This window comes from Sciurus vulgaris, assembly GCF_902686455.1.
Source record: "Sciurus vulgaris genome assembly, chromosome: 2".
Classification (NCBI taxonomy): Eukaryota; Metazoa; Chordata; class Mammalia; order Rodentia; family Sciuridae; genus Sciurus; species Sciurus vulgaris.
The window spans coordinates 80,985,610-81,009,777 of NC_136462.1; the positions used below are offsets into that span (position 1 = coordinate 80,985,610).

A 24,168-nucleotide genomic window follows, 5' to 3' on the forward strand; every position below is an offset into this window, starting at 1 on the left:
GGTAATAAGAGTCATACTGAAATCATTTGAGATTTGTTTTAGAGTTAGTCATTGTAGGAAGGCAAGTAAATACCTTTGCTTTACATAATTGAATAGCAAGCAACTAATATTTCCTTCATTAGGAGTACAGAGTATAATTTTTTAAAATTTTCTTTTACTGTATTCTAGAGTGAAAAAGGTATCTGAAAAACAATCTTGACTTGAAAGTTTTAAAACATGCCTATTTGTAGCTAATGAGATTTAATAGATTACTGTACATTATATTTTTGTTCCCTGTATAATTTTAAATTTTTTTCGAAAGTGATTTGAGGAAATGATTTTATGTAGGTTCATGATTTTTGCCGAGAACACTTAGCTTCTTCCTTTGTTAGTTTCACAGAATCAATTTGAAATACAAGTAAGCTATAATTAAAACTAAAAAAAAGTAAAGAGAAACTGTTAGAAATATTACATGGTACTTTAAAAATTTTTATTCACATGGTACAAATTAAAAAGGTACTAAGAAAAGCACAGTGAAATTCTCCCTTCTATTACTGTCTCCCAGCCACTCTGTTCCACACTTTGGAAGCAGTAACTGTTGACAGTGTCTTGTTTCTCTTTCCAGGGACAGTCTATGTAGAAGAAAATAATTTTTTATTTAAGAATTTTGTTTAGTTTTGAATAGATAGTACATTTATGTGGTAAAAAATTCACAACAGTACACTGTGAAAAGAATTCTCTTCCCTCATCCACAGGTCCCAGTCCCCATTTCACTTTCCTGAGACATTGTTTCTTGGGTTTCCTTTTGGAAATAGTCAATGAATTTGTAAACATTATCAGTCTACACAGCATGATAGTTTTATAAAACCATCCCAAGTGTAGTAGATTTAGTAAGATAGTGCATTCCAAATGATGAAATTGCTCATATATTAGAAATTCTACGAAGTTTGCAAAAGATTCAGACGTTGCCATTGTTCCACATTATCTTCAAAATTTCAAAGGGCAAAAGCATTTCACTGTCTTAAACTGTCGTTTTAGAGTACTGTAATCTTGATATAAATAAGAAAATATGAAACAAAAATATACATGAAATTAATTTTAGGATATTTTGTTTCCAGAATTTGGAAAAGTTTATGACTTAAAAAGCGATTAAAGAGGTCTTCGAACCATTATAGGCAGGCATTTAGTTAAAGTTGGTTTGGAGCAATACCCTTCAGGTGCAGGTTAGCCTCCAGAGCCCTAGATGTCGCTGTGGCTCCGCGATGGGCGTGTGTACGCGTCTCTGTGATTACAAACTTGAGGGCAGAGAAGCCCTGTGTGGTTGGGGAATGATGGCTGAGGAAGAGGAAGAAGCTAAGCACATCTTGCAGAAATTACAGGTGAGGCCAGAGATTAAAATCTGTATGTGCTTTTGTTACTCGGAAAGGTGCAGGGAGGGATTTTATGCAGTGCCTGCAAATTCCGTGGCACATACTCGGTGCTGCAAGCGTCTGTACGGTTACTATAACAACTCCCGAGTTGCAGCCGGCAGTGGCCAGGGAAGCTTCCCGGCCAGGAGAGGAACGCAGCCTGTGTGCTAGCACCCGGCGCTGCCGCCGTGACTGCGGAAGAGGAATTGTTCCTCACGACAGTACTCCTGTACATTCTTAGGACGTGCTCCCGCCCCCCGCCCCCCCATTCCTCCTTAACAGCGTATTCATGTGTATGGCAGGTCTGCATGAACCATTATCACGTGTTGTTTCATCCCTAGAAAGGCCGTTCCTCTTAACACCTTTCTGCTTTGAGGTTGTCAGCAATCATAGTAATGGCCTGCACTGCAAGTATCCTGGTTCCTTTCCTTAGGACTTTACGGTTTGGAAATTTTTTTGACCGCTGTAGTCCCAGTTTGGGATCCATTGCAGACTGCTTCAGGCTTCTTCTAGTCTACAGGTGCTTATTCTTCTGACTATTGTTCTTGGTAGCTAGGAATTACATAGTTGCTTGACTCTACCTTTCATTTAATTTTCTTTAAATCTCAGAAACTCAGCTGAAATGCAAACATTAGAGCTTATGGACAGACTTGCAACTTGCTTCACGGCTTCTAAACCCCAAAGTTTTAAGCATTGGTGAGATTTGTTTCCTGATCACGTTAACATAATAGCACTTGTAGAGTGTGGACTTTAATCTCGCTTTCAGCTGATTTGGATTAACTTCATTTTGTTCCCAGCGTGATGACTGAAGTCAGAAATTCCCAATCCTGGCTCCATATTAGAAACATCATGTATATGTATTTGTGAATGTACAGAAAAAAAAAAAAAAAATCTAAACACTAGCTATCCCTGAGGCTATCGGAGGCTATTTGGAGTGATTATAAGTTTTTTACCTTCTATTTTTGCATGCACCTATTTGAATTTTAACAAATTATAGGTATTGATATTGCATGAGAGAAAAATGTTCAGTCTAGCAAAACAAAACCTAACAATTTCTTGCATATTTGCTTTAGCAACTGTAAATAAACAGGAAGATCCTGTATTAAACTCCCTCCCAATTTGCAGCCATTCTGTTTGCAGGACAAAAGGAAATTGGTTGAAATTTTTGCTGAGAACTTTTTTCCCCTGGGTTCATTTATGGTAGATGCTCTCAGTGGCTTGGAAGAGGATACTTGGGGTATTTTGGGGTTGGGTGGGGTAAGTGCAGAAATGGAATAATGAAGTAGAGAAGAGGAAAAAGATTGGATAATGATGTTGCTATCCATGGGAATGGTGGTAAGCTTTGATTTTGTTGTTATAGATTTTTAGTGTAGAAGGAATGTATAAAATAATATTTTTCAAAGTGTGTTTCACAGACCACTGTCTTTTTATATATTTGGGGTACTTGTTAAAAACATGGAATTTTGAGTTCTGCTTCACTATTAGAATCAGTCTGTGCAGTCTGGGTCCTGGGAATAATAACAATAAAATTTGAAAAGCCACAACTGCAGAAGGTGCTAGTTCATGCTCTTTATCCTGAGTAGGATTTTAAATTAAATGTAACACATGTATTTGTTAGATACAGGTATGATGTATCAATTTAATCAATATACTTAATGAGAGCCTACCATGATCCAATCCCTGTTCTAATCAGGTTTAACTCAAAACAGAGTCCTTTCCATTATGGAATTTATATTCCAGTAGTAGAGACAGAAAATAGACAATAAATAGGTCACATAATTTCAAATGATAGGTACTATAAGAAAAATAAAAGGGTGATTTAATAGAGGGGAAGATTATTTTGGTTTTGATAGGGAAAACTCTGAGAAGCTGGTGTTTGAACTGAACTCTAGAGAATGATGAGGAGTTACATGTGCAGAGATGTGAGCAAAGAAAAGCTCACATGGGGAAAAGCATGTATGAAGATCTCAAGGTGGATTGAGCTTGATGACTTTGAGAACTGAATGATGGCTAGTGTGACTTGAGTATTATAGAGGGAGGGTGGGAAGTGGAATTTTTGGCAGAGTGGATTTTGGGAGATCAGAGCATACAATGTTGTAAGTCATGGTAAGGAGTTGGATTTTATTCTATCTGCAACTGAAAACTAGGCTTTGTGATATGATATACATTTTTAGAAGGTCATTCTGTCTACAGTGAAGAGAATGGGGGAGAGTAAAAGCATGGTGATTAGTAAGACACTATTACAGTAGTACCGGCAAGTAATGAAACTATTTTAGTCCAGGATGGTCATATCAGGATGGAGGCAGGTGGATGCATTTAGGATGTTCTTTGGTGGGAGTTGGTAAAACCCTATTGGGTTGGTCTATATGTTTCTGCTGCTGTCCAGTTTCAGGAAAAAAATAGTGAAAAAGTTTCACAGGAAGATTCAGAGACATTTCAAAGAGGAAAGAGTATATTTACTTGCAAATAATGCCAGAGAGCCAGAAGATGACTTGACAAAAAAACAAACAAATGGGGAAAAAACCAAACAAAACACAACAATCATTTAAAGAAACAAAACCTTACGGCTGCAGATGTAGCTCAATGGTAGAGCTGCTTGCTTAGAATGAGCTAGAGACCCTGATTTATCCCAAGTGCTGCAAAAGAAACAAAACCCTGCAAAAATACCAAGGTTACCAAGTTCACATTGAACTGTTTGTGGTGGAAAACAATGCCTTTCTCACATGTTTATCATATTCAGAAAGGTCATGTGTTTTCAGATATCAGCATGTGAAAAATTGGGGATAAAATTGTTTTTGTTAGGAAGTCCAATTAAATTTTCTTTTCTTTTTTTTTTTTTTTTGGCTTTGCTGGGGAGCAGATGTAGGGCCTCCCACTTGCTAGGCAAGTGCTTTGCCACTAAGCTTAAGAATTCCAGTTTTAAGGGTAGATTTGAAAGTTTTATTCTTTGGGGACCAGAACCAGATAGAATGATCTTGTTAACTTTGGTTTTTCTCAAGTTGCAAAGTGTTTGCCTCCTCCCAGCTGTGGTATGTGAAATACTTAGATATTGGAAGCTCTATTGGAGCTGGGAGAAAGAATTGTCTTTGTAGTGCAGGAACTGGCATAGGGAAACTTGGGACATTGAGCGTGGGCTCTGGATACTGACTGCTTTCCTCATGATTTGCAACCTTTAAATAGACGTGGCCACCTTCCTTATTGTGCCATTCCTAGGTGAGATGAGAGAATCAGTATTTCTAGACCAAGAGCTAGTATGGCTGGTCATTTTCAAATTCCCATGTCCGATGCTCTCTCTCTGCACTTAATGGTGTTATTCTTCTGCCTTCTAGGAACTGGTGGATCAGCTCTATTCATTTCGAGATAGCTATTTTGAGACACATAGTGTTGAGGATGCTGGACGGAAGCAACAGGATGTGCGGGAGGAGATGGAGAAGACTGTGCAGCAGATGGAGGAAGTATTGGGTATGAGCTCTAAAGAACTTGCAGCCCCTTGCTCTTCACTGAAATGTGATAGAATTGTGTTCTCTTTCTGTAGACTGGTCTCTTGTTGGTGGCTACTATAGGAGGGTAGAACAGATTGTCCCTTCTAAGGACCCCTTTGCAGGATAATAACCTTTCAATACCTAAGCTGCTTTTCCTAAGGTTTGATTATAGGAAACCTTGTTGCTTGAAGTATTGTGGTAATCTCCTTAATTGATCTTTCTGCTTTTAATTCATTTTACTTCCAGATCTATTTATATGCTGACCTTGGCCATGGTTATTATCTTTCTAAATCATTGCTTCATTTATTTCATGAATTTAATCTTTTTCTTTTGGCTAACTTTTTCCCCCCCAGCTAGGAATTTAGCCTAGGTGCACTATTATACTGAGCTATGATCCTCAACAAACCCCCCCCCTTTTTTTTTTTTTTTTTTTTTTAATTTTGAGCTACTAATTTGCTCAGGCCTTGAGTTTGTGATGCTCCTGCCTTAGCCTCTTGAGTCGCTGGGATTATAGGTGTGCACCACTATGCCTGGCTCCCTCTTGTCTACCTTTTTGCTCAAGTATCTAAAGATTCCTGCTATTGAGTGTCTGAAATCTAACCCCCTTAACCTTGTATTTAAGTCTCCATTGTCTCACTCTTTTTTCTAATTTCATCTCTGACTACTTGGTTTGTTTCATCCAGGTTGGAACACCCATGCTTGCATGAACATACCACATGTATTTTTGTTTATATGATTTTCTTATGTGATGAGAAGAATCTCATCTTTCTTTTTTTATTTATTCTTTTAGTTATATATGACAGTAGAATCCATTTTGACATAATTATAAAAGCATGGAATATATCTGGTTTAAATTCAGTCCTCAATACTCCCCACCCCCAGTTCCCTTCCCTTTACTGATCTTTCTGCCATTTACCCACGGTTACTTTTTTTTAAATTCATTTTTATTGAAAACAAATGGGATACGTCTTGTTTCTCTGTTTGTACATGAAGTAGAGGCATACCATTTGTGTAATCATACATTTACCTAGGGTAATAGTTTTTGATTCATTCTGTTATTTTTTTTCTCCCCCCCCCACCCCTCCCACACCTCTTATCCTTCTATAGAGTCCCTCCTTCCTCCATTCTTGCCCCTCTTCCCCCATTGTTACTTTTTAAAATTAATTTCTTGTGGATGTACATAATGGTGAGATTCACTGTAGTATATTCATATATGTACATAAGAAGGTTCATTGTACTCTTTCCTTTTTACATACCCCCTTCCTTCCCTTCATTTTATCTTTTCTTCTGTTTACTTTTAAAAGCCTGTTCATTGAGTGTGTACCCTGTGCTGCTTTTCATTGTTATTTTTATTTTCCATGTGTTAAGTTTTGTCTTTTCCACCAGATTGTAAAAGCCCATCTAGGGTAGAAATATTGCTTGCTTTGTTATCCAATACCTAACATAGTGTTCTCCATATAATAGGTGTTCAGTGAATGGTTCACTGGTAAAGATTTTCCTCAACCCTTTCCCTTCCTAGAGCTAGCATGCTGTTATTTCTTGACAGACAGCACCCTGGTCTTCCCACTGCTCAGGTTTTTCAACTTTCCTTTATCTTTTTCCATTCCTCCTAGGTTCTGTCCAGGGCAAGGCACAGGCTCTAATGCTAACAGGGAAGGCACTGAATGTGACTCCTGACTATAGCCCTAAGGCTGAGGAGCTTCTGTCAAAGGCTGTGAAGCTGGAACCTGAGCTGGTGGAAGCCTGGAACCAGCTGGGTGAGGTCTACTGGAAGAAAGGGGATGTTGCAGCTGCCCACACCTGCTTCTCAGGAGCCCTCACCCATGTGAGCTGCCCACCATCCCCTCAGAAAACACAGATGGGAAGGATGGAATTCCTTTGGTTCTGTGAATTTCTCTAGGACTGTAATACCAGATCAGAGCCAAAGTTTGAACTAGGAGAATAGAATCAGAAGGGAAGAAGGGTAGGGGAGCTGACCTGGATGAGGAAATCAGGGACAGGGACCTGGTGACAGAAAAAAGGTGATTTGACCAAGTTCAGAGGTAGATAAGAAGTGAAGAAAAGTAGGGCTGGGGTTGTGGCTCAGTGGTAGCACATGTGAGGCACTGGGTTCGATTCTCAGCACCACATAAAAGTATTCATCTACAACTCAAAAAAATTTTAAAAGTTAAAATAAAAAGAAGTGAAGAAAAGTGAGCAACCAAGCCAATCCTTGTTGTTAGGCATCCACGATGCAGACTGCAGCTAGAATAAAGATGAAAAATTAGATTTAGGAGAAGATTGAGGTCAGAATAAATCTGGAAAGAAGAGGTAGAATCAGGAAGGTTGAGTATTTTTTTTTTTTTTTTTTTTTTTTTAATTTGCAGTGCAAGAACAAAGTCTCCCTGCAAAATCTGTCAATGGTGCTTCGCCAGCTGCGGACAGACACAGGAGATGAACATTCTAACCATGTCATGGACAGTGTTCGGCAAGCTAAGTTGGCTGTGCAGATGGATGTCCTTGATGGCCGCTCCTGGTGTGAGTGCTCTCAAGAGATCTCCCAGGTTTCTAGAGTAGTGGTTCTCAGTCACGGCTACATACCAGAATCACCTGGAACCTATCTTGAATCTGACTCTGAGGTGAAACCAGGGCATCTTTGTTTTAAAAAAGCCCAAAAGGTATTTGATGAACCACTATTCTTGGATTTCTTCTGTTTTTTTTTTTTTTTTTTGTATGGTGCTGGTATTGAACCCAGGACCTCATGCATGCTAGGTAAATGTTCTACCATTCAGTCTCCTGACTCCACTCTTGGATCTTTGGATTCAATGGAGGAAACAAATGCTTCCACATAAGCATATAGGGCTATTGTAAAGTTTATTCAAATTTCTCTTCTAGGGGTGCAGGGGAGGATGTCCATGTTTATTATCCTGCAAGAATTTTGGACATACTAAATATATTGTCATCCTGGTTTGGATCATACGTGGGGTCTTTCAAATAGACTTTCTTTTTTTTTTTTTTTTTGGTCCCAGGGATTGAACCTAGGGGTGCTACCATTGAGTACATCTTCATTCCTTTTTTATTTAACAGGGTCATGCTAAGTTGCTTAGTCTTAATAAGTTACTGAGGCTGGGTTTGAACTTGCGATCCTCTTGCCTCAGCCTCCCTAGCTGCTGAGATTACAGGCATGTGCCATTGTGTCCACCAGAAATAGTCTTTCAGGGATTAACAGACTAGATCATATCCTGGATTTGGGCTCTGAGATGATCCACTGCTGTTTCTGTTTCAGATATTCTGGGGAATGCATATCTTTCTCTATACTTCAATACTGGCCAGAACCCTAAGATCTCCCAACAAGCCCTCAGTGCCTATGCTCAAGCAGTAAGTACTTATAGTTACCCAGGTCAAGTACATAGAGGCACCCACAGAAGGAAGAGCATCATTCAGTCTTTCTTATGGTTCTTTGGCAAGCAGCATGTGAAGTGTTGGCTGGCTTCTCATGTGTGTGATTTTGTAAAACTGTGTCTGCACAAGTGACTTATTTCTTCTTATAATGTGAGTGTTAGGAGCTACTTGCAGTGTGATGCTTTGGAGTCAGATAGTTCCTAGAGCTATCTGCCAATTGCTCTTAACTCTTTGATATCTTAGAGGCATGTATAACCAAATCACAGAATCTCTCAACCTCTTTGTATTTTTTTAATGGGGAAAAAAAGGCTATTAAAATAAAGCTTACTAATTGTATATATTTATTTTAAAGAAAAAAGAAAAACTCTAACATTTAAGTACTACCCCGAATTAACTATTAAGATAGTGTGGCTCTGGATTTCCCATGGGCTACAAGAGAAAATAGTATGTAGTCTATTCTGCATCATTACCTAGGAATTAATTCACTGGAGCACATTCTTTGCTTAGTCTTTCAGGCCATTTTTACATCAGCAGCCACTTGCATGGGGGTTTCCTTCAGGCTTTGGGTACCTGATTACTCATTATTAGGAGGTTCACATTGCCCTTCTGAGCACTTTTTATTTAGCTCCCATGTTCATCTTTCTCCTTTACTTTTATGCTTTCTTTGACATAGAAATCTGCTTTTTAACTTATCATTATTTATTTTGCTCTATGTGGCAAAATAAAGAAAAACAGTTCCCTTATATTCATGTGTGCAGTTCAAGGACTGTCCTTTTTTCAGTGAGGAAACTTTTAGGAGATTTATTTTTTACTCTAATTTCTTAATTTTTTGAATGCTTACATTTTAAAGAATAATATACTATACTTCAAAGTTTTATATTTGACTTCTGCCAATTGCTCTTAACTCTTTAATTTCTTCACCTATACCTGCATTTTTAAACATATCTGAACTAATCATTTAAACGATTTTAATTCATGTTGTTTGTGCTTTTGTAGTGTGGCAGGCAGTTAATAGAATTAAGAAAATGAACAGATCAGTTTCTTCCCAGCATATTTGCACTGTCCTTTGATTTCTTTCCGTCTGTTTTAGAGAATCAGAATTTGACTTTCTATGTGTGCTTTAAGGGGTTTGGATGTAGGAACATGATTCTGCATGTATCTGGAGTCAGGCTCATGGGCAGAGGAAATGCATTAAGTCAATATCATTTCTGTGCTAGACTTTCCTCATTTATCCAACACAGTACTACTAAAAAAAAATTATTTTTATCGGAATGCTTTCACGTATTTCTTCTTATTCTATTGTTATAGTACTATATGGATTAATTAAAACCATATTTGAAAGTTTCAAATATATAAACACTTTATATCCCTCAGGTTTGAGAGACTGAGGAACATATCATATAAGAAATTACAGTATCATAGTGTGGGTATAGGTAACATTTTGACAAGAAACTAAAATTGTTTTAGGGAGAAGAGGTCTATGATGTGGTGGGTAAGGCTATCCTTAAGATTGAGGCAAGATCCACTGATGATCTTTTTATCCCCTTATAGGAGAAGGTTGACAGGAAAGCTTCTAGCAATCCTGACCTGCATCTGAACAGGGCAACGGTAAGACCATGGGGCAGTAGTCATATGAAGGTCAAATTAAAAAAGACATGTAGGTCTTGGCTTGTGAAGATAACTGAGTATACATATGGACAGGGTTCAGTACAAACTGTGAGGGGAAAGCCAAATTATTTCTAGGACTGGCTAGCTCAATTTGAGTTCAGTATCTCATGGAGTTGCTAGAGGGAAAGAAGGGGCTGGGAGGTAGGCAGGTACATAGAAAATGGAGAGATGGTGTAGAAGATTTTGAAGTATTAAGAATAAATATACACACATCTGGGTCTTTGCTCTGCCATGTTCCTTCACCCCACATCTCAGGCTGTTTTCCTATTTGAGGGTGTACAGTTAAATTCAAAATAATCTTTTTGTATATATCCTTGCACCTGCTTTGAAAATAGGGGCAGTGGGACTTCTGTTTGTTCAAATTCTGTGTTTTAATGTTTATGTTTTGTATTTTAATGTTAATATGAAAATAAAAGAGTTTGCCATGTGTAAAAAAAAGAGAATAAATATAAAACTAGAGTGATCCAATATGTGCCACTTATTCAGAGTTTGTAAATTAGTTTCTTTAAAGTGATTTCATCTTCATTATTGCTATCACCTTTGGCCAGGAAGAAGGGTGCTCATGGTAGGACAGAAAAATAACTGGAATGGAAAACAGTTTATTTCTCCAGACTCCTAACCCATTGTGGCATTATTCTCTCTGCATCATTTGGATGTATTTATAATTGGGAAGTTTTGGACTACTTTTTGTACAGTTACATAAATATGAAGAGAGTTATGGGGAGGCCCTGGAGGGCTTTTCTCGGGCTGCAGCACTGGACCCTGCCTGGCCAGAGCCCCAGCAACGAGAGCAACAACTCCTGGAATTCCTTAATAGATTAACCATCCTCCTGGAAAGCAAGGTAAAGACATATAAAGGGCTGAAGACTACTCTTCTCTTCTCCTGTGGGTCAAAAAATAAGAAAAGAATAGGATTCGGTGGTAGTAACTTTATTGAAATAGGTGGGTGGGAGAGAAAGACTGAACTCAAGAATAGTTTCCACTTTTTCCTATTTCCCCTTTCTTTTCAGGGAAAGCTGAAGGTCAAAAAACTACAGAGCATGCTGGGAAGCTTGCGTTCTGCTCACCTAGGTCCTTGTGGCGATGGACGCTATCAGTCAGCCTCTGGGCAGAAGGTGACCCTGCAGCTCAAGCCTCTGAGTGCACTTCAGCCTGGTGTGAACAGTGGTGCTGTGGTCCTGGGAAAGGTGGTGTTTAGCCTAACCACAGAGGAGAAAGTCCCCTTGTGAGTGTCTTTTGCCTTTCCTCTTTTTCTCCCTTTTGAACTAATTGCTCTCACTTCTTGTCCTTTCCCTGGCAGTTGAGGACATTGTTAATGGTCACAAATTAGTGACTTCTCATTCCCTTCTGTGACTGTCCTGCAAGCAAAAATCGTCTAGGTGATATCTAACAATCCCTTGATAGAGGCCTTTATAGATTCTGTCATGCCTGCCTTTCCTCCTGAGTTTGGTGCTTTGTGGATTCCTGTATTTAAAACAAATTTGATAGGGCATTTTTTTTAATAAGATATAGAAAGCTTGAAATTCTGCCCCCTTTGAGTTTTGATAATTACAGAGTTGAAGGAGGACAAATTCTGTACTGTTTGGACATAGATTTACTTAGGCAGTTCTGGAATGTGAACTTTGAGTTGGAATTTAAGACCTGATTATAGGGAGATTTTCTCAGATGTCATTCAACAAATATTTATTGAGCATATAGTGTATTTGTTGTGAGGAATGAGAAAAAAATTATAAAGGGCTTAGGCTAATGAATAACAATAAATTAAGAATAATCATTTAGAAAAATTTAAATCTTAAAATGAGGGTTTAGTGAGTGCCATTACTCCTTGGTCCTTCATTCTCTTCATAATCCTTGGGTGCCTGGTCTCTTTGTTTTCTACTGAAATGGTATTTGTGTTTGGTGAATTGAAGAGCAAGAAGAATGTTGAGAAAAGTTGAGTTAAGTAGAGCACACCTTAGAGCTGAGAAGAATGTAAAAGAGATAAAGATAAAGGGGTGTAGGTTTTAAGGAAACTTTGAGAATATATAAATGTTTTGCTACTTCTTGGTTTCTCTTTTTCTACCCAACTTCTAAATGTTAGGTTCCTTAGGACTCCCATACCATGGGATTCTTGCCTGTGTTGATTATTAATTGTCTGATGAAGTCTCTAGAAAGATTCTGAGGCTTTGACTGATTCATAGGAGAGTGTGCTTGATTGCAGTGTTCCCTGTGAATTCTAGCATGCCATGTGCTGGCATGAGCACTGATTTGTCAGCATCTCATCTATAGTTCATCTTGCTTAGTGATGTCTTATGAACCCAAGCCTCTAGCTACCTCCTACATGCTCACAGGTGTATCTCCAATGTAGGCCTCATTTTTGTGTTTTGGATCCCTTTATCTATTTCTGGGCTTCATTGAAACTTTCTAACTCAGAGTGTTCAAAATTTCTCATCTAATCATTCTTTTGAAACCTGCTTCTCCTCCTTGAATTCCCTGTTGGTGAATGGTACCATCTCTTTACTCAGTCACACAGTTAAGACTTCTAAAAGTCATTCTTGACTTCTCTATTCTCCTATTTTGAAATAGTTACCAGGTCTTATGGATTTGCTGATTTTGTTCCTACTTCTGTGTTTTCTAGTACCTTAATTCAGCCTGTTCTTCAAACACATTTCCCTGACTCTACTTTTCCTCCAGTGTTCCATAGAGCTTCCAGAGAATCCAGATGCAAATCTGACCATTGCCACTTTCTATTAAAATTATTTTACTGATATTCTGTAGCTTTCAGAATAAAGTTTGAACTCTCTAGCTTAGTTTAGGATTTTCTTTTTCTTTTTCATTATCTTTGTCCCTTTCCCACATGTACCTTTCATGTTAACTGCAGCACTGTTTTGTAAATTTCAGAACAGCTGTTTACATGCCTCTGTACCTTACACACAATTATTCTGCTGAATAATCCTACAACTTCTTCTTGATATAGCTAACTTTCCCCCTAACGTTTTATTCTAAAAATTTTCAAACAACAGCAAAGTTGAAAGAATTTTACATTAAATATCTTTGTCTGCAACTACCTATGTGGTACCATTAATGTTTTACTATTAGTTTATGACATATCTATTTATCCTATGATTTATCCATCGATCCAGAGTAAATTATAAGAATCATTGTACTTTCCTGTAAATGCTTCAGCATACAATCTTTAACTGAGTTCAGTATTTGTTTGCATTATTTTCCATTTATGTAAAATTGACCTACAATGAAATACACAAATCTAAATGTATAATTGCTGAGTTTTGAAAAATGCATGCTTCTTGATAATCCAAATCCCAGTCAAGGGGGAGATCATGACTACCACCCCAGGAAGTTCCCTCATTCTCCTTCCAAGTCTGTCTTGCTCCCTCTCTTAGATGGTTTTCTTCCTACTGAAGATTAATTTTCCTGTTTTTTTTTTTTTTTTTTTAAGTACTGGCGATTGAACCTAGAGGTGCTTTACCATCGAGTCACACACCCTGTCCTTTTTGTTTTTTATTTTGAGACTGGGTCTGACTAAGTTGCTTAGGGTTTTACTAAGTTGCTAAGGTTAGTCTCAAACTTGTGATTGTCCTACCTCAGCCCTCCTGAGTGACTGGAGTTATAGGTATGTACCATTGCACCCAGCTATTTTTCTGTTTTAACCCAGCTAATTTTTTATCCTGTGAGATTAATCATTTTGAAGATTACTTCCTGATTTTCAGTTTTGATTTAGAAATTTTTGGACCCACAGCTCAACCTGTGGTTTCACTGAATTTAGCACAAGGGAAAAGCTGAGTATTCATCACACTGTACTTTTTTAAGTGTTTTTTTTTTTTTTTTTTTTTGCTATTCTGGGGATGGAACCCAGGGTCTTGCACCAGGTCATTAATAGCTGGATTGGTATCTTACTGCCAAATATAATGCTAGACACTTGTATAACATTAAGTGAAAATTGATGGAATTAAAGTAGACTGACAGTGATGTTTAGGAGGTTTGGTTAAGAGTGTGATAATTAAATTGATAGGCTAGGAATAATGTTTTAGTTGCATTGTTTTGAGCTAGTTCATCATTAATATTTGTTGGATGATTTCAGAGTGCCTGTGTCCTAAGTTCTTAGCAAAGTGGTAGATTGTTGAGGCTTATGTGCATTTTGTTGCTATATAATGTCTAAGACAAATGAGGACTCAGAAGTACATAGTGGGTGATGGTTAGTGAGATGATGATTAGTGAGTGAGTTAGTGAGAAAGTATTTATTTTGCTAATATTTAAAAACCACTGTTTCTGCTTTTTCCTGCCCACATACCTTTTTTTTTTTTTTTTTTTTCTCCTTTCCTAACCCATCTTAACCTGCAGTACATTTGGCCTGGTAGATTCAGATGGACCTTGCTATGCAGTGATGGTGTATAATATGGTGCAGAGCTGGGGAGTGCTCATTGGGGACTCCGTAGCCATCCCCGAGCCTAACCTTCGGCTTCACCAAATTCAGCACAGAGGAAAGGTGAGTAGTAGCTAGGATTCTCTTGCAACTCATAGACTCTGAAAGTGGAATTGAGCTTATCTGTTTTTTTAAAAATGAACATAAAAGTGATGCATGCATGTATAAGTATGTGTGGGTATGCTAAATATTTGTGTGTGTATGCTCTGTTTCCATTTGTATAGAAAAGGGAAACTATGGTAAACAAAAAGAAACTAAAAATGGACTTAAATATTATCATGGGGATTTACTATTGCCAATAGTTTGTACATAGCTCCAGTCCTTTTCCTTTTCAGAAATATATGCACACATGTACTTTTAAATCTATGGGCTACTATATGCCAATGTTTGTGAACATTTTCCTTGTTTTACATATTCCACTACGTTGTTTTGAATTGACTCATAGGAGTAGTGATGATGGTGGTTGTTAATATTTATTGAACAATTAACTGAGGGCTAAACGCTAAGAGTATTATTGCCTACCTTGCCTGATCTGATTCTTTACAAAAACCTTACAAGAAGTAGGCATTTAACCCTGTTTTCACCATTTAGGCAGCAAATTATGGTATGTTGACCAAAACTGGATTACCACTTGTTGTATGGCCTGTGAGCTAGGAATGGTTTCTGTATTATTAAATGTTAAAAAGGAAAAAAGTGTGTTTTTTGATACATGAAAATTACAGGAAATTCAAGTGTTAGTGTCCATAAAGCTTTATTGGAACATAGCCACACTCACTTGTTTGCAACCCAGTGCCAGAGGTGAATTATTCTGCAGCAGACCACATAACCCACCAAGCCTAAAATTTTTATTGCCTAACCCTTTAACAGAGTTTTGTGGCCCCAGATCTAGATTATTTCCAGTTTTCCCCAAATGTAAAAATAGTGAACATTTTAATATTTTTGCCCATATCTATGATTATTTTCTTATATGAATTTTTAATGTAGATTCTGGGTATAAAGGGTATGTAGAATTCAAAGGTTTTTCATACACATTGCCAAATTATTCTTTGGAAGGTTGTACCAGTAAGTTGTTAACTATCAGTATTGGATATAGGTGTTTCCCTGTAGTTTCATCTCAACACTGAGTACTGTTTTAATTTAGTTTCTTGATTATTTGCAAGTTTGAATATTTTATTATATGTTTATTGAGTATTTATGTTTCTTTTATAAATTGCCTTTTGTTGTTGTTGCTTGCACATATTCTTCTTAGGACTTTTTTAATAATTGATTTGTGAGAACTGTTTATTTTACTTTGACTTAAAAGAGCTGATTTTATACTGCCAGTGGAGTAATACTTTTTGGATGAGGATCTTTTAGCAACATGTTTTACAACTTAAAATACATTTAAACAGGGAAAGTGAGCTGGTATCTTTTCTGTTATTAGGACAACGTTGACATTCTTTACTTGGTCTGTTCCTTCCACTTGATATAAAAGGGAGGAGTCACTCTAATTTTTACTTGGCAGATTAGTTTAGGGCTTTACAGACACTTGGGCTAACAGTTAAAGAGTTTCCAGTGACTCTGGTTGGCTACTGTATGTATCTGGTTACCTGTCAGAAGATGCTGGTGAAGGACTGACTCTGAGCTGGTGGCATTCTTCTGTTAGGCAGCTCAAGGAATTTGACATTCTTGTAGTTACACTACTGGTACACTCCCTGCCCAGAGTTTCCTTCTGAGGATTGGAACTTTGGAAAAATCACATCTACTTTGTTAGCTGTTGTTTCTAATGAAAGATTTGGTGAGGGATGTATACATAGGAAGAGTGGGAGAAAAAGTTGTGGGTGGTGTAACCCTGTGTTGGAGTTTTTTCTACCTTAGGATCTGTAATGAACCTTGTCTGTCTTCTAGGACTATTCCTTTTCCAGTATTCGTGTGGAGACTCCCCTTCTCCTGGTGGTGAATGGAAAGCCTCAGGGCTCCAGCAGCCAGGCTGCTGCCACAGTGGCCTCACGACCACAATGTGAATGACCTCGCCTGACTTGCATGCTGAAGAGGGAGTGAAGGCCAGGAGATATGCTCAAGGCACTCAGCCACTGGACTGGCCACATCCAATGACTCGAGGAGTTTGGGGAGGGAATATTTTAAATGAAGACTTTCCTTTTTCCTGCCCCGTAAGATATTTTGTCTCCTTTTTTTCTCCCATCACGTTCCAGCTCTTTAGGGCTACACAGTCCCATGGTATATCTCTCCTGCCTCTTTGACTGCTGTTTTAAGCAAAGAGCTTAGAATTGTCAGAAGTATTGGGATCTTGACAGAGTCCCTAAGCTTCCTATTTTTGTCTCTGTCCTGAGTCTAATATGTATATATCAGTTCAGTATTTATTGCTAAGGGGAGGGGTGCTTAACTTTTTAATGGCTTGATTTTTGAGCATTTTTTTAAGATTTAAGTTCTTCCCCTAATTTGGGGCTGGAACAGAATTAAACTTGTTTGAAAAAAAAAAATACCACCTAGTTTGATTTGCTTTATTCTCTCCAGACTTGAATTCTTGCATTTAATATCTATTGAAATAATATTGTCTATTTAGTTTTTATATGAAATAGTTTATTTCTTTCCCAGTTAAAAGAATTCTGGCAATAGACAACCCAGTAATTCCATTTTCCCATTCTATCATCCCTAGGTGTGGTCCTCATTATGGTCCAAAGTGGTAGAGCAATATGGTTCTAATAGTGTTTCCTAGGCTGAAAGAACAGAAAAAGCTATGTATTTCATTTCTTTAGATTCTAGTGATATATTTTATAAGTTTCTCAATATCCTTGTGGAAAAATGAGGAATTTGAGAATTAATAACCAGTTGAATGGCTATAAGACATTAATGCTTACAGATGTATTTTGGAAGACTTCTAGTGATATAGCTCAGGTCTTTGTCCTTGGTACAGTCCTGTTCAGCTCTTGTTCAGTGACTTGAGTATCATTTAAATTTGTAAAGAATGTAAAATACATTTTTAGTGAATGGGTTACAAAATAAGTGTCCATCTCAAAAAGTTATAAAAGCCAAATCTAACAAGATAATTTTTTTTACTGGTGCATTATACTATATGGGATTCAATATGCTGTTGTCATACATGTGCATAATGTAATTTGATCAATCTTATTCTCTAAAACCTCCCTTTCTCCTCCCCTTCTCCCTCTGCCTGATCCCCTTGCTCTGTTCTAGTAGTCTCCCTTCTGTTATTTTTTAAAAATTATATATAAAGGTGGGATTCATAGTGGTACGTTTGTACATGGATATAGCATAATTGGTAGATTTCATTCCCCAGTACTTCCCCATGCCCTTTTCTCTTCCCTCTGTTTTGATTCTCTTTCTATACTCTATTAGTCTCCCTTGTGAGATTCCTTGTTTTTTTTTTTTCCTCTCTAGCTTCCACCTCAGCAAAAATATCAGTCCCCTTGACTTTCTGAGTTTGGTTTATTTCAGTTAGCACAATGTTCTCCAGTTGCATCCATTTATAAGCAAATGACACAATTTCATTCTTCTTAGGCTGAGTAAAACTCCACTGTGTATATATATCATATTTCCTTTATCCATTTGTCTATTGATGGACACCTAGGCTGGTTCCATAACTTAGCTATTGTGAATTGTGCTGTTCTAAACATTGGTATACATGTATTCCTATAGTATGCTGATTTTAGGTTTTTTTGGATAAATATCAAGGAGAGGGATAACTGTGTTGTATGGTGGTTCTATTTCCAGCCTTTTGAGAAATCTCCATACTATTTACAAAATGGTTGTACTGATTTTCAGTTCTACCAACAATATATAAGTGTACCTTACCCCACATCCTATCTAGCATTCATTATTATTTGTTTTCTTAATGCTTGCCATTCTAATTGGAGTGACATGAAATCTTAGTGTAATTTCAATTTGCATTTCCCTGATTACTAAGAATGTTGAACAGTTTTTCATATATTTCTTGGCCATTTTTATGTCCTCATTTGAGAAATGTCTGTTTAAATTATTTGCCTACTGACTGGGTTATTTGTTTTTCTGGTGTTATGTTTTTGGAGTTCTTTATATATTCTGGATATTAATTCCTGGTTGGAAGAGTAACTGGTAAATATTTTCTCCCATTCTGTAGGTTCTTTCTTAACTCTCTTCTTTCCTTTGATATGCAGAAGTCTTTTAATTTGATGCCATTGCACTTACTGATTCTTGATTTTATTTCTACAGCTTTATGAGTCCTAAGTCAATGCTTGTGCCAGTAGGTTGAAGTGTCAGACAGTATGTTTTCTTCTAGCAGGTGCAGTATTTCTGGTCTAATTTCTAGACTCCTTTTGAAGTTCAGGGTGAGAGATAGGAATCTAGTTAATTCTTCTACATATATATACCCAACATCATTTGTTAAAAAGTAGGCTGTCTTTTCTCTAATGTATGTTTTTGGCACATTTGTTGAGTATCAAATGATTGTATCTATGTGGATTTGTCTCTGCATCTTCTATCCATTTATCTTCATTTCTGTTTTTATGCCAATACAATGCTGTTCTTGTTACTATAGGATTCTTGGTTGGCAACCATGTTCTTTCAGAGCTTGAAATATGTCCAGGCCCTTCTAGCTTTTACAGTCTGGGTTGAGAAGTCGGCTGCTATTCGTATTGGTCTCCCCCATATGTAATCTGATGCTTTTCTCTTGCGGCCTTCAAAATCCTATCTTTATTTTGAATGTTAGGCATTTTCATTATAATGTACCTTGGTGTGGATCTGTTGTGATTCTGTGCATTTGGTGTTCTGTAAGCCTCTTGTATTTGATTTTCCATTTCATTCTTAAGGTTTGGGAAATTTTCTGATATTATTTCATTGAATAGGTTGTTCATGCCTTTGGTTTGTATCTCTGTGCCTTCCTCAATCCCAATAATTCTTAAATTTGGTCTTTTCATGATATCCCATAGTTCTTGGAGATTCTGTTCATGATTTCTTTCCATCTTCTCTGTTTGGGCGACTTTATTTTCAAGATTAAATATTTTGTCTTCATTGTCTGAGGTTCTGTCTTCCAAGTGGTCTAGTCTTTTGGTGATGCTTTCCATTGAGTTTTTTATTTGGTTTATTGTCTCCTTCATTTCAAGGATTTCCATTTGTTTTTTTTTTGAGAATCTCTAGCTCTTTGTTGAAATGATCTTTTGCTTCCTGCAGGTGCGCTTTCAGCTTATTGGTATTATCATTCATTGCCTGCATTTGCTCTCTTATCTCATCCTTTGCTTCGCGAATCATCTTAATCATGTATAATCTGAAGTCCTTTTCTGACATTTCTTCTAACATACTGTCATTGGATTCTATTAGTATAGAATCTAGATTTGTTTGGATCATTTTCTTCCCTTGTTTTTTCATGTTGTTCATGTATCTTCCCCTCTAGCGCTGCAGATCTGGGGTATTGCAGATTTCCCCCTATAGGCTTATAGTGGCCCTATAGGTTTCCAAAACCCTTTCTTTAAGGGGAGATCAATATTAGCAGTGCCCAAATCAAACACTATGCAATCCTAGACCAAATAGCCCCTATGGGGACAATAACATCATGTAAATAAGGGAGAAAGCGACTCTGAGGGAACAGGTAAACAGAAGGAAAAGAAAGCAAGAAACGTAAAGAAATAAAAACTTAAATTTTTTTTTAAAAAAGGAGAAAAAAGAAAATCTACTGTATAATAGTCATATACTAACGAAACCTCCCAGTGTTCAGTAGCCTGATGTATGAGAGGTACCTGACAATGAGCTTTAAGCCTCCAGCAGGTGTCTCAGGATGGGATTTGCCCCACCTGAAGATCAGAGCTACGGCTTCCAGGATTATCCAAGATGGCTGCTCTGGCTTCCAAATGTTTTGGCAAATGGGAGCTGCAGTTCAGGGGTGGACGTGGTCAGCTGGAGGTCCTGGAGACAGGATGTAGTTGGTCCGGCAGTGGTCCTGGAGGTCGGGTGTGTTTGGTGTGGTTTTGGGATCCAGGAGGCCGGGTGCAGTCAGTTGGTCTGGGTTCCCGGTGATAGGGCACAGTCAGTTGGTCTGGGGGTCCTGGCGGCAGGGAGCAGTCAGTTGATGTGAGGGCCCCAGAGGCAGGGAGTGATCGGTTGGGCTGAGGGATCCTGGAGACAGGACTCAGTCAGTCCGGCCAGGGGTCCTACAGGGCCTGGCTGTTGTCTCAAAATGGCGGCAGCCACGTGTAATCAAACCTGCAGGTACTGTAACCGTGAACTTCCAGGCAGCAGCAGGCAGCTGGTTCTCCACTGGAGGTCTGTGGTCAATCTGTTGGCAGCTGTCGGACGATTGGGAGGTGAACCTCAAGCGTTGGGTGATAGATAGGGGTAAGGCAGGCGATGGACAGGCGAGAGGCAGGCAAATGGCGGATGATAGATGCCTGACAGTGAGCAATCTGCTCTCAAAAAAGGCGTCGATATGCTGGCTGTTTTTGTTACTATAGTTATGTAGTATAATTTGAGATTGGGTGTTGTAATGCCTCCAAACATTGCTTTTATTGCTGAAAATTGCTTTAGCTATTCCTGGTATTTTATTCTTCCATAAGATTTTTAGGATTTTTTTCTATTTCTATGAAGAATGTCATTGGTATTTTGATAGGGATTACATTGAATCTATAGATCGTTTTTGGTAATACAGCATTTTGACAATTCTAAGAGCATGTTGGTCTTTCCATTTTCTAAGGTATTTCAATTTCTTTCTTCATTGTTCTGTGACATTTATTATAGAGGTATTTTGCCTCTTCAGTTGGATTTACTCCCCTGTAATGTGTGTGTGTATGTGGGTGTGGCTATTATGAATGAAATTGTTTCTACGACTTCTTTCTCAGATTCATTATTAGAATATAGGAAAGCTATTGATTTTGTATGTGATATTGTATCTTGCTACTTTGCTGATTTTTTTTTTTAGACATCTTCTGGTAGAATTTTTGGAATCTTTTAAATAGGATCATGCCTTCAGCAAATAGAGATAATTTGCCTTCTTTTCTTTTTTGTATCACTTTGATTTCCTTTTCTTGTCTAATTGCTCTGGCTAGAGTTTCAAGTACTATTTTGAATAGGAATGGTGACAGTGGACACCCTTAACAAGATCTTTTGATCCAAAAGGCTAAGTTTCTGAGGTGGATATTCAGAAAGAAGATAACTAGTAAGTATAAAAATTACTAGGTATTTTCATAGATAAGGTACGATCAGTATAAGTAACCAGTATGATAGTGTTGGACTACACCAAGATGTCTGTGATAATCAGAATTTTTAATATAGTGTTTGTCTATCAGAACACATGTGGAATCTTGAATTCAGTTTCTGGTGTCAATTTTGAGGTCTCTATTCGTATAAGAGTGATCAGGAGCTTGTGGGGTTAAAAATTGTCTTGAGCAGTGGCCGAAAGCAGCTAGGGAGGAGAGGGTAGTAAGCATTAGAGACAGCAGAAATGTTGCGGTGTCCCCCAAAAGCTCATATGTGAGACAGTGCAAGAACGTTTAGAGGTGAAAGGATGGGGTTATGAGACCCTTAACCTAATCATGCATTAATCTCCTGAGAGGGATTAACTGGGTGGTTATTGGGCAGGTAGGGCATAGTAGAGGAGGTGAGTCATTGAGGGTATGCCTTTGGGATATATATTTTGTCCTTTTTGAGGAGAGCTCTCTCTCTGCTTCCTGATGCCATTTCCTGAGCCACTTTCCTCTGCCACACTCCACCATAATGCCCTGTCTTTATCTTGGATCCTGAGGAATGGAGTCAGCCACTTATGGACTGACACCTCTACCACAATGAGCCCTGAAATAAACTTTTCCTCCTCTAATTGTTCTTGTGAGAACTTTTTGTCACAGCAGCAAAAAAGCTATGACTAAAACAGGAATTGATAGAAGTAGGGTTCTTGCTGAGACAAACCTGACTGTGTGGTTCAGAGACTTTTGGAGCTTCTTGGAATTTGGAGAGGAATTTTAGAAAGTTTAGCAATGCAAGCTGGAAAACCTTTAGAATGTTGTTAAGTGGATCTTAATGGCTAATTCCCATGGGAACTCAGAAGACCAGAATGCTGATAGTACTGTGCATAGTAAAGACTGGGTTCAAGAGGTTTTAGAGAAGGAGGACTCTACTGGGAATCGAACTAGAGGCCATTCATGTTAATGTTCTGGCTAAGAAGTTGTTTACATTTTGCCTGTGACTTGAGACTTTACTGAGGCTTAATTTAAAACTGATGGACTTCTTATTAATCTAGCAGAAGAAATTTGTAGACAGCATAGTGTTCAGGGGGTGGCATAGATATTGCTGGTGGTTTTTTATCTAAGTTTTTTGTGATAATCAGGAGCAGAAAGCAAAGCAGAAAGATTTGAAAAACTTGCAGTTTGTCTAGAAAACTGAGTAAAAACTGAGGTTATGGAAGATTGGATTGTTAAAAACAATACAGCCAATAAAGAAACACTAAATGCTTTAACCAGAGACAATAGGAAGGATAGCTTGAGGGCTTCTCAGGAATTGGCAAGACCACACCCATCTCAGATTCAAGAGTATAAAAGTAAAAATTCCTTTGAAAAGAGACCATTGGGGTGCCCTGCCTGCAGGAAGTGGGTGGTAGGAAGTTGTCTCATCATGCTCAGCCACCCAGGTATTCAGAGGCTGCTGCAGCCTTGGTCCCTGGAGGCTTGGCTATTGCTTGAGATTTTGGCAGACCTTGGCATCAACCTTGTGGTGCTTATTCTATCGGAATGCAAGATGCTGAAGTTAAGGGGTCATGGAGGCTTTTTCAAAGGAAGGCCTGGGAGGCCAGGCAAAGTGCAGCAGTGTTGGAATTCCTTTGGGCTGCCCCTGAGGGCAATGCATGGAGATGTGAGAGGAAGCCAAAGCTTCAGTGGAGACCCTGAGATTAAGAAATGCCAGTACCATGGAGCATTTGAGGAGAAAGCTGCAGGAATCCATCGGAGAGAAGCCAAGAGAAAGGCCATGTGGGCTGCAACCAGCAATACCATAGGGGTGGAGCTACACAAACTCTTAGGATGTCTTGTGCTCCAGGTGCTGGACACAGAACTGTAGGATTTGTTTGCCCAGCTGGATTTCCATCTTGTGTTGGTCCCATCCCTTCTTTCTGTTCCCCCGTTTCAACACATGGAAATGTTTACTCTGTGCCTTTACATGTATGTAACTTGATTTTGATTTTTATAGGAACTCATTTTGAGAGTTCGCCTTGAGTCTCAAAGGAGACTTTGGACTTGGAATTTGGGGCAATGCTAGAACTGTTAAGACTATGGGGACTCCTGGGACTCAGATTAAATGTATTTTGCATTGTGAGATGGGCATGAATTTTAAGGGGCCTGGGGTGGAATGTTATGGTTTACTTATGAGGTGTTCTCCAAAAGCTTGTGTGAGACAATGCAAGATTATTTTAGAGGTGAAATGATTGGGTTATAAGAACCTTAACCTAACCTGACCAGTGCATTAATCTTCTGATGGGGATTAACTTGAGTGGTAACTTAAGGCAAGGTAGCAGGCAAGGTGGGTGATTGGGGGCATGCCTTTGGGATACATATTTTGTCCTTATTGAGGGGAGTTCTCTTTGTGCTTTCTGGTGCCATGTCCTGAATCACTTTCCTCCTCCGCACCTTTCCATCATGATATTCTGGCTCACTGTCATGATGTTTTGCCTTACTTTGGGCCCAAAGAAATGGAGTCAGTCAGAGATCTCTGAAACTGTGAGACCCAAAATAAATTTTTGCTCCTCTAATTATTCTTGCCAGGTCTTTAGTCAGCAGTGAAATAGCTGACTAAAATAAGACCCAGCAACTCTTTCCATTTTACTGAATTTCTGAAGTGATTTGATATAGTCATTGTAGTA

At 38.3% G+C, this 24,168-nt stretch overlaps 1 protein-coding gene across 2 annotated transcripts; it reads left to right on the forward strand.

Annotated features, from left to right (window-relative positions):
* The first annotated feature begins 1,243 nt into the window (after positions 1 to 1,243).
* On the forward strand, positions 1,244 to 16,965 carry TTC5 (tetratricopeptide repeat domain 5). Of its 2 annotated transcripts, XM_079129320.1 has the most exons (10): positions 1,244 to 1,358; positions 4,718 to 4,850; positions 6,484 to 6,695; positions 7,237 to 7,387; positions 8,136 to 8,227; positions 9,803 to 9,859; positions 10,615 to 10,761; positions 10,930 to 11,144; positions 14,261 to 14,405; positions 16,230 to 16,965. In XM_079129320.1, exons 1-10 carry the CDS (start codon positions 1,308 to 1,310, stop codon positions 16,347 to 16,349), a joined length of 1,323 nt encoding a protein of 440 aa, XP_078985446.1. In that variant the 5' UTR covers positions 1,244 to 1,307; the 3' UTR covers positions 16,350 to 16,965. The 2 variants fall into 2 exon arrangements, with proteins under 2 accessions (XP_078985446.1, XP_078985447.1); XM_079129321.1 differs by lacking the exons at positions 1,244 to 1,358; positions 4,718 to 4,850; positions 8,136 to 8,227 and having other exon boundaries at positions 6,510 to 6,695.
* Positions 16,966 to 24,168: the final 7,203 nt, after the last annotated feature.

What these genes read in the sequence shown, in the direction of transcription:
- TTC5 (XM_079129320.1), top strand. Translation starts at nt 1,308, where the DNA reads ATGATGGCTGAGGAAGAGGAAGAAGCTAAGCACATCTTGCAGAAATTA. An exon ending in GCAGATGGAGGAAGTATTGG is followed by an intron (nt 4,851 to 6,483) that starts GTATGAGCTCTA and finishes CATTCCTCCTAG; the next exon opens with GTTCTGTCCAGGGCAAGGCA. An exon ending in TCTCAGGAGCCCTCACCCAT is followed by an intron (nt 6,696 to 7,236) that starts GTGAGCTGCCCA and finishes TTTAATTTGCAG; the next exon opens with TGCAAGAACAAAGTCTCCCT.